This window comes from Microtus ochrogaster, chromosome 16, assembly GCF_000317375.1.
Source record: "Microtus ochrogaster isolate Prairie Vole_2 chromosome 16, MicOch1.0, whole genome shotgun sequence".
Classification (NCBI taxonomy): Eukaryota; Metazoa; Chordata; class Mammalia; order Rodentia; family Cricetidae; genus Microtus; species Microtus ochrogaster.
In genome coordinates, this window is record NC_022018.1 from 52,578,428 (window position 1) to 52,592,045 (window position 13,618).

Consider the following 13,618-nt stretch of genomic DNA (forward strand, 5'->3'; position numbering starts at 1 on the left):
GAGAGAGAGAGAGAGAGAGAGAGACTGAAAACATGACATAAACACATGGATACATAATTCCTAATCATTGTGCTGTGTGAGCAAGAAGGGAACAGCAGAAGCAGGTAGGTGGGCAGCAGGGCAGCCAGGCTGGGGACACTTCAGGAGCATCTGCATCATTATTATGCATCTACAGCTCAGTCTAGCAATGTTCTTGCCCTGCAGGTACAAAGACCTGAATTTGACACCCAGGACCCACACAGAAAGAAACAGATGTGATGGCATCCTTGTAATTCCGCTGTTGAGGAGGTGCCTAAGGAGTAACACCTAAAGTTGTCTTCTGGTCTTCACAGCCAATGTGCACACGTGCGTAAATACCATGTATGTACGTACGTTGTGGAATGCTGACCTCTCAGCGGAACAATCACCTCCATCTTAACAAGAGCGGTTGTGACTACCCACACAAGTCTCTCCATCTGATCGGGCCGGTCTACACCCCACATGTTAGGAAGGTTTGGGGAGGTCATTAGAACCTTGAGATTCTGGCCACTCAGCTTCCTGCATCCCAACCACCACATGCCCTTGGGAAGACTAACTAAGAGCCACGGGGAAGCATCTAGTGATGTGACTGTTTGGGGATCACCCATTTTATAAGTATGCCCAATACATCCTTCAGTTTGACAAACTAGCCTTGGGTCTGTTGTTGGTACCCTACTGGGGGTATGTGGATATTTGTTCATGTCTCCCCGGGAAAAGCTCACATGACAACATATAAAGTCACATGATACACATGTTGAGAAAACCCACCCTAACTGTGGGCTGTGTTATAATGCAATGGACTGGGTTATATTATAAGGAGGAAGCTGAGTGCCTGCTTTCACTTCTCCCTATTTTCTGACTGGAGACAATGTTGCAACCAGCTGCCTCATGCTTCCCCTGTGGTGACTTCCCTATCAGGTGGACTGTACCCTAGAAACGTGAACCAATCAAATCCATCCTTGCTTTTGTCATTTTTGTCAAGACCTGAGAAATTCTCTCGTACCCTTATTTGTCACAGGTACCCTGTTTGGTGGGGTGTCTGTTAAAGTCTTCCGATAGTTTGTCTTTACCTTAAGAGTGGGTTTATATGAAGATAACTTCTATGTGAAATTCAAAAAAAAATCATCCTCATTACAGGTTATCTGTAATAAATTTAAGTGAAACACATACACACACAAAAGTCAAGAGAGGTGTGTGGTCTCAAAGTTTGGGTAATAGAGTAAGAAACCAGTCAGATACTTTGTCTGAGGATCCCTCTCTAACCAAACTAGATTCAGGCATCTCCTATAACTCCTCTCCAGGCCTTGGTCCCTTCTGCTTTAGGCCTAATTCAGTTAGAGCAAGAGTCCCATTCAGTCAGTCAAGGGAGAGACCCCCAGCCGCCATGTCTGACGAAGATCCTTGTCACCAACTTTGATGTTAAAGCCTCTGACATGTCCCCCACAAAGATGAGGTTAATGGGTGTAGCAGGGGTTTTCCTTTGGCTACAGAGTGTCTGATGTCAGTTCTAGAAGACTGATAGCTATAGAGGCACCTTTGAAGCCAAAGAGATGAAGGCAATGCTCACCACAAGTGTGGATGGGCATCTGCTCCAGGCAGGAGAGGGCCAGCTGACCCTCTCCGACCATCCTGGACATCAGTGGCTGGAACATAGGGCACGCATACTCAATGTTCTCATAACCTGACCATCCAGTTGGCCTTGGCATTCTGGTGTTTTCCTTACTTTCCTAATCCTCACCCTGTTCCTGAGCGGTATGTCCTGCCCCCCCTGCCCCCGCCCCCATTCCTGCTTTGTTCAGAGCAAATCCATTCTCTGTTGTCTGCTGCAATAGTTTTGGCCAGCCTTCCCAACCATGATGGCAGGCATCGGAATCATCTTTTCTCTCACCCTGAGGGGACTGTGGTCTGCCTTGGCCTGAGGAAGAGCTTGTCAGAGGAATCTCTGTGTAGCAGACAGCAGGAATTTCCTGAGAAACTCATACCCACACTGAATGAAGCCAGGGCCAGGGTGGCCAGGTGATATAACGGCAGGACCACTTACTGCTGACATCTAACTAAGTTGTTCGTGCAGTAGTCACTAGTCAGTGGGGCTATTTATACTATTTTACTAAGTTAAATTTCATATTCCCCTACATAGCTACACTATCCTACTAGATATACTTGTATGATGGCCCAATGGCAGCTGCTTCCTTAGGAACATATGAACATATGTGACTGGGGGGTCTAGGACATGTCCCGCTGTAGGACGTCTGTGGTCACAGATAGTTCAGGGAGTCTGATAGATACGGATGGGTTCTTCCTGCCAGTGTCTTCTGTCTTCATAGACAGTTTGAGATCCAAGTCCCCCTCTTCTGGCAGAGCTAGGTGCCGGGGACAGAGCAGTATTTCCTGGGAACGTAGACAAGGAATCTAAAGAAGTCTGCAGGTAAGAAGGAGTTCCCAGGGGCTCTCTCCAGCAGAGAGCTAGAGCCAGGTGGAGGTGCTGGCAAAGCTACAGGGATCCAGGAAGGAGTCCAGGGCCTGGGTCTATACTTCCAGAAGCTGGGAAGGCAGACAGACAACTCTAAGCAGGGAGCACAGGACCTTAAACACCAGGAACACATTTTTCATTTGCTTATCCAGGTCACCCAGCAAGTTCTTCCTTTTCCTCAGAAGGACAGGAAAAGGTATGGCTAACATCCCTGAATTGTCCTACACAGGAGCCTGGGGAAGGAACCCACAGAAACCCCCCATAGGTGATGTTCTACCTGGATACCCACAGCTCTGGGGATAGCTGCTAGGCTCTGGGCCCAGCACTGGCCACCCAAACACCTCCATGCATGACTGAATCCAACATGTTAATTCCTACAAGGGTCTAAGGACCTCAAGGAGGTGGCCTTACCATGTATGTGGCGATCTCATCGGGAGCATCCCCATCAAGATCGAACTTGAAGGTCACCATCTTATGGTTATGCGTTTCCAGCTGACACTCCACCATCTTGTCCCCCGTGTTACACACCTGCAGGAAGCCACGATCAGATTGCAGAGGACTTCACACCCATGTACCCCAAACCACAGCCACTCACATTCAGGATAGTGAGCCGAGGCCGGCTGGCCCTCTCCTGCCGGGAGCGTGCACGAGTGGACCTACGGTGGTGTTTCCGGGCAGCCCTGCCCTCTAGCCTGCCCCCTCCAAAGGTGCCTTCACAGCTATCACTCAGGTCTCTTCCAGAGGTGACATCGGAAGCTCCAAAGCTGAGGGGAAAACCAAAAATTTTAACAGCACACCTGGAGAACCAGAAAATCCACTCTAGTCAGTCTAGCCTTGGGGTTTTAACTAAAGTTGGGACCTGCAGAGATGGCATCCAGCCTACAAGGGGATCCCAAGATGCTCTTCCTCCAGTACCCACCCTGTACCACCCATACCTTCCCTTTGGTGGGCTGTACGGCCTGATTCTCTAGGCCCTTTGCCTGTGAAATGGGTCTAACATGCCTCAAGGAACCAGGAGCTCTAAGCTGTTGTGAGGATGTGGAGTCTGCTAAGCTTCCTGCATCCACAACATCCCAATCCCCTGGGATGATGGGATCCATACCCACCTCTGTAAGAACGACACTGCCACCCCAGAGCACAGGAGAAGCCTGAACACCTGGACCTAGGCATACCCGAGGGTACTGAGGCTCTCTCTGCCCATGGCCTTCCCCTTCCGGAATGTCCTTGGCACGAGGATTAGTGCCAGGACGCACAGCTCAGCAGGGACCAACAATAACCAGAACTCAACCTGGACTGATATAGACTAGTGCCAGGCGGCATAGCTCAGCAGGGTCCCTGAGCCACTACTGGGTCAGATTTGGAAAAGGGGGATAACACCTATTAAAATCCTGATGGTGTCCTGGCAAACTGAGCAAAAATGCCAAGCAGTGCTGGGCTGGGCCGAGCTGGCTGCTGAGCCTGCGCCCCCCACAATCCATCCTAGAAGCAAGGGAGAACAGTACCTCTCACTCGTTGGTGGGGGACCAGGGGGCTTGTCTTGTGAAGCCTGCTCCTAAAATAAGAAGCGGAGTACAGAGAACAGGGTTACATTGTGCTGACCTACCTTGCCTCGCCTCGGTGAGGTCAGACACAGCATGCAGCTGCTTCCCCACCTCCTCTGAGGCTCTCTCCACACAGGGCCCAGTGTGTGGCTGCCATGATTTTGAAAGGCTTAGAGGCAAGCAGATTCCTGAAACCCAGAGTGGCTTCCTTCCACAAATCGCTAACCTACTTTGACCATTCTCCCCCCCCCCCCCCCGTGAAAAGAACACACAGGGTTGTGAAAGCCCTGGGCAACCTGTATAAACTCTCTGAGGAAAACCCATTTCTGAAATTCATGCTCTCCCTCCTGATGTGGGCCAGTGTAGACAAAGAGGCAGAGCAGCTTCGAGTAGCTGTCCCAGAGCACACTGTGCCTTCCTTACCTCTAGAGCTGAGCCCCCCCCCGCCCCCCCGCTGGCTTGAGCAGGGAACAAGGGCACACACCTCTTGAGCCACTTCCACCATCAGCTGGACAGCGGGGGAGGGACCAGCGACCGCAGGACCAGTGGGCAGAGGTGGGTTTGTTGGCGGGAGTAGCGTAGAGGTCTGGGTGGGTACACTCTGAGAGGCTGCGGCCACTGTGGGGGCCAGGGAGCTGGGGAGCTTGGGCAGGAGCTCAGGGGCAGGAGGCAGCAGAGTGTCTGGCAGAGGAGGGGAAAGGACAGCAGGTGGCAGGGACACAGCAGAGACTGGAGCAGCAGCAGCGACATCCGCAGTGTACGAAGGAGGGTGGCCCAGCAGGACCTGGGGGCAGAAGGGATAAGATGCAGGCTGGGTACCAGGGAGCAGCGGCAGAGGCTGTGCCCAGAGGCACCAGTGAGCACACAGGTTTGGGAGGATAAGGACTATCTCTCTGATCCACACATTCCCCAAAGGTAATCCCTGTCTTAGAGCACATCTGGAATGCAAATTTGGAAGAGGTAAACAGGCATGAGCCTCCTCAGACACCTCCATGTGGGAATAGACAGACCTACACTCCCAGGAACTGGAGAAAAAGCCCAGGCAAATAGTCAGAATGCAACACACACTTAGTATCTAGGCTGGGCTCTGGCTGTCTCCCTGGGACATCAGCGTCCTGCTTCCCTAGCCTTCTACCTAGTTCACAGCATGGGGTAGCCATACCCAGTCACCCTGAGCGTGCCCAACACCACTTGAAGAGCTCACCAGTCTTTAGCAACAGCAGAACCCAGAAAGGTCAGCAGCAGAAAACGAGGCCCAGAACACACAGATGGTGCTAGACCCTGCTCTCTTGCTGCTTAGCCTCACCCTACCTAATCAGTGAGCTTAGCAGTCACTGACACCTTCTCGTTCTAGTACCGCACTCCATGAGAACACACGACCAGCATGCTTCTTCCCACTGGTCTTTTAGATAGATGCTTTCTGCTGGCCAATAAACACCACTCCCACCCCATCTCCAAGCACCAGTGCCTCCAGAAATGAGTTAGAGCACACACTCTGAGTGAGCAGCTCCAAGCTGAGCAGCACAAAACTGAGTCACACAGCACCTGGCACTTGGGTGCTCCCTGGACCCTTCACTCTTCGCAGCAAAGCCAGGAGGAGGAGCTGGTCCACATCAGAGGAACCTGAGGTTCAAGTGGCCAGGGCTATGCCTCAGTTTCAGAGCTGGCAGGGCTTAGAGTTGAGGCGAGATCAGGTTCAGAGACTGCCCCTGCCCAGATAAAACTGTCAGGCAGGAAGATAGATGCTCAAGTGTGTGTGTTGGGAGGGTACTGCCAGGTGGAGTGAGCATCTTCACCCGGCATCTGGTGGGAGACACCCAAGTAAAGAAGGCCTCTGACGAGCGGATTCAAGTGGGAAGCATCAGGTCTGTTCTTCCTTGCCCTCATTTGGGTTCAAACAGAATAGACCAGGAACTCCAAACATGAATGTCCTGGGCAGGTGTGTGAAGCCACAATGGCAGGCCTCCTGCCACAAGGCAGGTAACCCTACACTCCACAGCATCCCTTCATTGGCAACTTGGCACCAGGGCAGTTACCTGTCCTGCAAGAATCATCTCCCTCCTGGCAGGCAGCCCATTGGCACATATACCCCCTTACTGCTGTTTTGTTTCCTCTCTGTTCAAATTGGAATACTCATTCTGCCTTGCTTTGTCTTCTGGTCAAGGTTAGCCTGGGATACACGCAAGTATCCACAGAGGAGCCACTTCAGGCCAATAGGACTGCAAGCACTGGCACGAGGTGAGGGAGTGTTCAGCCACAAAGCAGAAGCAGGGAAGGAGCATGGAACGCATCAGCCATCCTGATGCTCACAGCTCCTGAGAAGGCAGCAGATGCTCCGCATTGGCTCAGGCCTCTGCCCCAAAGGAGAGATGGCTTAGAGGTTAAGAGCACTTGCTCTTGCAGAGAACCTGGATTCAATTCTCTACCACCTACATTGTGACTCACAACCATCGATAACTCTAGTTCCAAGGAATCTGACACGCTGTTCTGCCCTCTGCCAACACCAGGCAGACACACAGATGGTACAAATACATCATACATGTAGGCAAAACATTCATACACATAAAATTAAATAGATAAATCTAAAAACAATTTTTTTAAAAAGATTAAAGGTTAGCTACAGGACAGAACTGTCCCTGAGTCTGGGTACTAACAGGATCCATGGCCCTGTAAAGGAAACCTGGCCCTGAGTGTCTCCAGGCAGTGAATGGTAAGTCCACTCCCACAGGTGAATTACCTGGGTCCCTGAGGCAGCAGATGGAGCAGCCTGCTCAGGTAGATGGACGACAGTGGGCTGGACAGGCTGAGGAGGCACAGGTGAGGCCAGCTGTGGAGGGGTGGCCCGTAAGCTCTGCACCGTGTGGTGGGGTGAGGGTGGGATGTCTCCAGATGCCATCTGTGGAAAGGCTGCTGGGTACACAGGTTGAGCTGGGATCTGGGCCGGGATCTGGGCTGGGATCTGGGCTGGGATCTGGGCCACTGCTGGATGGATGGACAGTGCAGCCACACCCTGCGGGGCCACAGCCAGCAGGGGGATAGCAGCTGGTGCATTTGGCACAATGGTCTGGCAGGGCACAGTCAGGGGTGCTCCTGGGGGGTGAGGCAGCTTGACAGCCTGCAGAGGCAGGGCCGGTGATGTGGGCAGGGGTGTCGTGAGGCTTGGCAAGATCACAGCAGGTGAGAAATACTGAGGTGGTGGCACAGGGGCCACATTTGCAGCTGGCAGATCAGTGAGGGTCTGAGGGAGGCCATCGAGTCCTGCCAAGGGAGTGATGGGGGGAACCACAGGCATTTGAGGCATCTGTAAAAGGTACAGTGGCATGTTAGTCAGGCTGCCATCCAGGGGCCCACAGCATCAGCGGGAAGTGGCTCAGTCTCCCAAACAGTTGCTGGCGATGAGATGATCCCAACAAATCATTGTACAGCATTATAAACGTGCTCAAGCAGAACAGGCGACCTGCCTGCTGGACTCTCTCCCTTGGCACCAGCATGGAGGGGCCGGTGTGTCCAGGTTTCCAAGAGGCTGGTGGCTCCGAGGGAGTCAGGAGTGCTCAGTTAAGAGGAACCAGAGGGCTCTGGTGCTTCGGAGCACTTTCATTTGAGAGGACTGAGACTATCCAGGCTCCCGGGCTGGCCCAGTCATCCAGCGTCTCATCCTGAAGTCTCATCCTGTGAACTCCATGGAAGCCAGCCCCTTGGAGAGTTCTCAGTATAACCTTCTTTGATGGATGAAGCTATGCCACTCCCTGTGGCACTAGGCTTCTCATCAGCAGATAATCTAAAACCTTCTGTTTGCTCTCACAGTATCAGGTGGTTCCTGGCGGGGTGGGTTAAACACTTTCTACACGATAGCTATCCGCTAAGCAATGTTTTCTTTCTGCTTGCTCACAAGCAGCGTTTCAACTACCCTTCTGTACAATTATGAGGGCACAAACACGTGCAAATCCACTGTGATGCACATGGCAAACAGGTAAACGCCACCCGCAGTGACAAGCACACCTGTAAGGAGCTGCCCTTAGCTTACTTCCCGGAGCTCCGCTGGACAATCATCTGAAGCAGATTGCTTTCTATGCCCACTCAATGGTCACAAGGAGAGCTTTGTCCTTGGCTTGGACTAGCCCTTCCCCCATCCTGGATGGCAATCCAGTAGATGGCGAAATGACAGCTGTCCCACCCACTCCTTGAGGGACCCTATATATACCACCCTCATACAGAGGCATCACAGCCTGAGAAGACAGCTTGCCAGGGTAGAGAAGAGGTGAAGCCTCAGGACGAGGGAAACCAGACAAAGGAGGCTGTCCCCAGGGTCCCTGGCCTGCTGTAGTAGTTACAGGAGCAGATATGAAACACTAGACATATAATATACAGGGTATGACAAGTCTACATCCCTAGCCAGTAGCCCCTGGCGACACACATAAACAGGGCCAGCCCATGTCCTGGTACCCACCCAAGGTGAGCAGGTTATGGGCCAGAGGTACCTGTGGAGGGACTTGAGCGAGAGGCTGCAGAGGTGGCTGCGGCATCTGGAGAGGCTTCAGCTGAGCAGGGGCCACTACCTGGGAGGTTGGAGCCAGGTATGGAGGCAAATGAGAGGGCACTGGCTGGACAGTGCCCACGGGCTGCGGGGCCAGGACTTGTGGCAGGGTAGGTGGTTGGGCCATTGGAAGAGGCTGGAGGAAGAAAGGGAGCCTTGTGCTCAGACACAAAAGAAATCCAGTGACCCCCGCGTGTGTGCTCATATGCTCACACTCACCCATCTGCATATACACTCCCACATACACACTCGGATTCCCACGCACAGCCACATCAACTGCATAAACACAACCGCATATCTTCACGACTGCATGTTTTCACACATCATACTCACATACACATAGTGAACTACATTCACAATATATGTCTACACATCGCTCACACAAACACATGCAGACCGCCAAGCTCCTGCTAATCTGGAGCCAGCTTATAAAAACATTCTGAATAAACAGAGTTTTCCATGAGCAGGCCTTGCATATCTCTCTCTCTCTCTCTCTCTCTCTCTCTCTCTCTCTCTCTCTCTCTCTCTCTCTCTCTCACACACACACACACACACACACACACACACACTAATGTTCTCACAGGTACATCCTTCACCCAAGCCACTACAGGCTTTGGCTGCAGAACTATCCCTCATAAGGGAACAATTTAAGGGGATAAAATGAAGTGTCACACTTACCTGCTGGACTGGGGGTGCTGGCTGGCTTGGGCCCATGGGCACAGGGGTAGTGGGTGGTGGTAGTACAGGAGTGAAGCTCATGGAAGGTTCTGGAAAATGCTGCTGAATGAGTGGAGGGCGCGCAGGGGGTGGCACAGGGCCTACTGACAGGCCAGGCTGCAGAGAATATAGAGGCCATATTCAGCGGCTGCCCTTGTTCTTTCTCGTCCCTGTGGCCAGCCCCCTCCCCACCAGGAACCTTGTTCCCAGGAAGGTGGCTCAGCAGAAGCATGGTGTGGTGGCCCTACAATGCCATCACCAATACTGAAAAGCCACATCATATGGCCACAGCTCCCAGCCAGGGAATGTTCTAGAACACAAGTCCCATGGAGTATTATGCAGCCATGTAAAAAGATCATCATAGAGGTTTTTCAGCACCGTGGAGAAAGACTCCTTAGGCTTTAGACTGTGGGCAGCTCACTTACAGTGACTATTGGGACTAAGAAGGATGAGCCAATACATATGGAGAGATGGGATCATACAGTTTGTGGCTGCTGGGGAGGACACACAGCCATGGGAACAAAACTAGAACAGTGAGGCCCTTGGCAAGGAGAGGCCCTCTGAGACTCAGTCACAAGGGGACAGAAACAGAGCGGCACACAGGGAGGGCACTGGTCCATGCAGCTAGCAAAAGAACAGGAAATCAGCCCAAGAATGCCGAGGTTAAGGAATGGCTGCTACTTTGTCAATATTCTGTGGGGTTTTCTGGATTTTGTTTTGTTTTTTTTTTTTATGTGTATGATATTTTGCTTGCATGTATGTCTGTGTACCACACGCATGCCTGGTACCCAAGGAGGCCAGAATTGGGTATGAGAGCTCACAGGACTAGAGTTACAGATGGTCGGGAGCCACCATATGAGTGTTGGGAACAAACCTCATGTCCTCCACAGTCCCATGTTGCTAAGTTCAGCTCTCCAACCATATTCATTGTGCAGAGACAGACCCCGTAGTACTTAAGGGAAAATCTCCGGTTGTGCAGGATTTATTTCACAACAATGAGGACACTAGAAGGCTGTGGAGAACATATCTGAACACAAGGTCATGGTTCGGAAGAGGGACTGATGTCCGCTGCTCTCCAGCAGACTTCTCTAAGATGTGCTGCATGGCACAGAGGCAGGGATCTCTAAAGCACACTCTCACTTCCCCTTTCCTGGTGCTCTGTGCAAGAACGTGGGGAGCAGGCACGTTTGGGATCCTGTCTCAAAGCTGGGTTCACCTAAAACCATAGACAGATGAGTTGGTTCAACTAGACCAGGCCAGGACAGACTGTCCACTTATGAGCTCCGGTCACTATCCATGGCTCAGGAGCTAAGGCAGAGTCTAGTGACCCCTTACTCCTGATGGTCTTCCATTTCCTCCTCCTCCTTCTCATTGCCCCTGTCTGTTTATCCCACTGGATCCTGACGCATGTCACCAAGTGGCCTTCTCCAGAAACATCAGGAGGTGGGATGTACCCTCCACAAGTCATCCTTCCTGTGTTAAGTTATCTTTACATCAGGAGGCAGGGAAAGAGAACCAAGAACCCTAGCCCAAGTCTGCAGTTGTGATCTCTCTGCTCAGATCCCTGATTAACATGTGAATGGTAAGATCAGCTAGATCAATAAGGAAGCATAGGTCAGCGTGGATGGGGTGAGGACCAGGGCAGCTAGTACATCCCAAGGCCTAAGGTAGCGCTAATCATGACCGAAGGTGTGAGAGAGGCAGGCAGAACATTCTGCCTCAGCCCTAGCCGAGCAGCCTCTGGGGCAGCAAGTCCTATTGCATGAGGTCTTCCGGCCATTTAAAATCAAACCTCATTTCATTTTGGGAAATGAATAAAATTACAAATAAAATTGCAAATGTGCGCATCACGGTGAATCCCAGGGCTCAGAGAAGCAGAAGCAGACACGATCCATGGTGTCAATTGCTTTTCCAAAAGGCCTGTTGGGCCTTTCTAACTGCTCGATCCGATGTGGACATGGGGAAGAAGAGCGTCTGCATGTGCAGAGGACAGAGATCTCAGCACTAGCATTCAATCTGTGCCAAGAAGCTACCACAGTCCGAGACTGTGAGACAACAGGGGCTACCAGCTGACCAGGTGGGGGGCTCCCAAGTGACCCTGGAAGACAGAACCCACCCGGGAGGGGAGGGTGTCTTAATCACCCTCTGAGGACCCAGCTCCAACATCCAGGTCACAGGCAAATTCTCAAGCTGAGCTCTTAGGGTTGTGAAACATTCATTTTTCAATGTTTAGAAAAAAGGCAACAATCACAGACAGGGCTTGCCATGGGAACACAAGGACTTGAGTTTGGATCCTCAGCACCTAGGTAAGAGGGCAAGTGGCAGAGTACACCTGTGCTCAGTGCTGGGAGGTGGGAAACAGCAGGACCTGCTGGCCAGCCAGTGAGCTCCAAGCTCAGTGAGAGACCCTGTCTGAAAAAGTAAGGTATAGACTCTGGACATGGGTCTCAGTCCTCCACGTGTACATGCAAGGGTGTGTGTACCTGCATACGCCACAGACACAAACATAAAACAGAATAAATGTCCTGCTTGGCCCCTCCTTCATCATCCACTTCCCAGATCTCACACACTGCCTGTCAGACATCCTCAAAGCCTGAGCCTCTGGTGCCCTGTGCAAATACTGAAAATGCCTCCCTGCTTCAACCCCATTTTCATCCCCAACTTTCAACAGCTCCGCTACCTGAGGGAGACATGCCAGAGGTTCTCGGCTATTCCCTAGGAGAATGGACAGAGACAAATTCTAAAGCTCCGTTATCACAAATGATACATTTCTGTCATCTCTGGGATAGACCAGGAAAGACCCCAATGTGCCAGCATCATGCACCTGTGTGGTACCGGTGACAACCTCAGGATAAGGCTGGTTGGTTCTATCACAGTTCCCCGAGTCATGGTTACCCTAAGGTCTGTTTCCAGATATTCCACACTCTTTATCCAGAGGTTCTTCACATCTAAGGCCCCTCAGCCTATAGATCTTCAGCTCCCAGAAAAGATGGATTGCATCTTCAGGTCTCCAAGGGAAATGTGGCTGGGAGTCGACCATAGGGCACTCTAACCCGACCATAGCACAGTCCAGACAAGAGGCAAAGAGGACAGAGCGGAGTGGCTCTCAAACTCACCACAGTGGCCGGCTGCTGAAAAGCCCCTAGTGCAGGCAGGTTGTGGGTCAGGCCAGGCCCCTCACTCACAGGGGGGCTGCACACACACGAGGCTGGGGTTGGAGTCGTGTCCACGAGGGAGCTGAGCACCATGCTCTGCTGGCTGCTCTGGGAGTCCGAGTACACAGTGGAGCCCTGGCCACTGTCGAAAGTGCTGTCCGCTGGGGAGGACCAAAGTAGAAGTTATTGTGTACACCTCTAAATGCCATCTCCCTGGCGCTTCAGGCAAGTGGAATGGCTTGTTCCTGGATTCCTTCATCAAGACTAGGTCTGAGCTGTTTTCATGAATACTGTTTAAACTGTTACCTGATAGGCAGCAGTGGGAGGTCTCAGGCCTCCTGTGCCCCTGGCCTGACGCTGGGGTAGGCAAGGTTAGCTAGCCCACTGGAAGCAAATCCTGTCATTCCCTGCCCACTCTGGTTTGCAGGTGCAGAGGCTGCCCTTCTTGGATGGTACTTGGCAAGACAGCCTGCCCACATAGTCAGCCAGTGAAGAATGAAACCCGGAAACCCATCTGAAACAGCACTTTGAGGTTACTGCTTCCAGATTCCAAAAGCCACAGGCTTTACAATTTGCCACCAAAACACCCAGCTATTTGCACAAGGGGTTGCCTTTCAGAGTGAGTACTCTGTCCACTGATGATTTAAGCCAAGTGAGGGGTGAGTCTTGTGGCTCTGCACTACCAATTTTTCCAAAGAGTGATTTTAACCTAGGAAAACATAAGGAATGCTGATGTTTAATTGGGCAAAACCAATTAGACAAGCAGTTCTAGTTTTTAACGAGCCAACTGCTCATTAGAGTGACCATTTCTACCTAGACAGACAGGAAGGGAGGAGGGAGAAAAGGGAGTGAAAGAGGGAGGTGGGGAAGAAAAGAAAGCAACCCTCAGGCTAACAAGATTCGAGAGGCACCAACTCCTGCCATGTGTGCAACACTTTAAATATTGCAAGTAATTTGTACAGATGACTTGTATAATTAAAATTTCATTTTTGGAGATGGCTACTGCCCCCCACAATAGCTGTGCTGTCAGGGTCCTCAATACAAGTGTTATGGCAGTAGAAGCTACCTGCTCAGCTTAGGCGGGGCTGCTGGTGGAAGAATATTGAAAGTTCATGTAGCAAGGTACCCCCCAACACAGGTGTGTGTGTGTGTGTGTGTGTGTGTGTGTGTGTGTGTGTGTGTG

At 51.7% G+C, this 13,618-nt stretch overlaps 1 protein-coding gene across 1 annotated transcript in view; it reads right to left on the reverse strand.

The window, feature by feature from the left end:
* Wnk2 (WNK lysine deficient protein kinase 2) overlaps positions 1-13,618 on the reverse strand; it is a gene marked incomplete at its 5' end in the record, with an annotated part of 108,348 nt that overhangs the window by 31,492 nt on the left and 63,238 nt on the right. The window contains 8 exons of the mRNA XM_013349139.2: positions 2,900-3,016; positions 3,084-3,252; positions 3,991-4,040; positions 4,514-4,813; positions 6,767-7,330; positions 8,508-8,699; positions 9,242-9,397; positions 12,397-12,596. Coding sequence (XP_013204593.2) covers positions 2,900-3,016; positions 3,084-3,252; positions 3,991-4,040; positions 4,514-4,813; positions 6,767-7,330; positions 8,508-8,699; positions 9,242-9,397; positions 12,397-12,596 — 1,748 coding nt within the window. The remainder of the gene's footprint in view (positions 1-2,899; positions 3,017-3,083; positions 3,253-3,990; positions 4,041-4,513; positions 4,814-6,766; positions 7,331-8,507; positions 8,700-9,241; positions 9,398-12,396; positions 12,597-13,618) is intronic.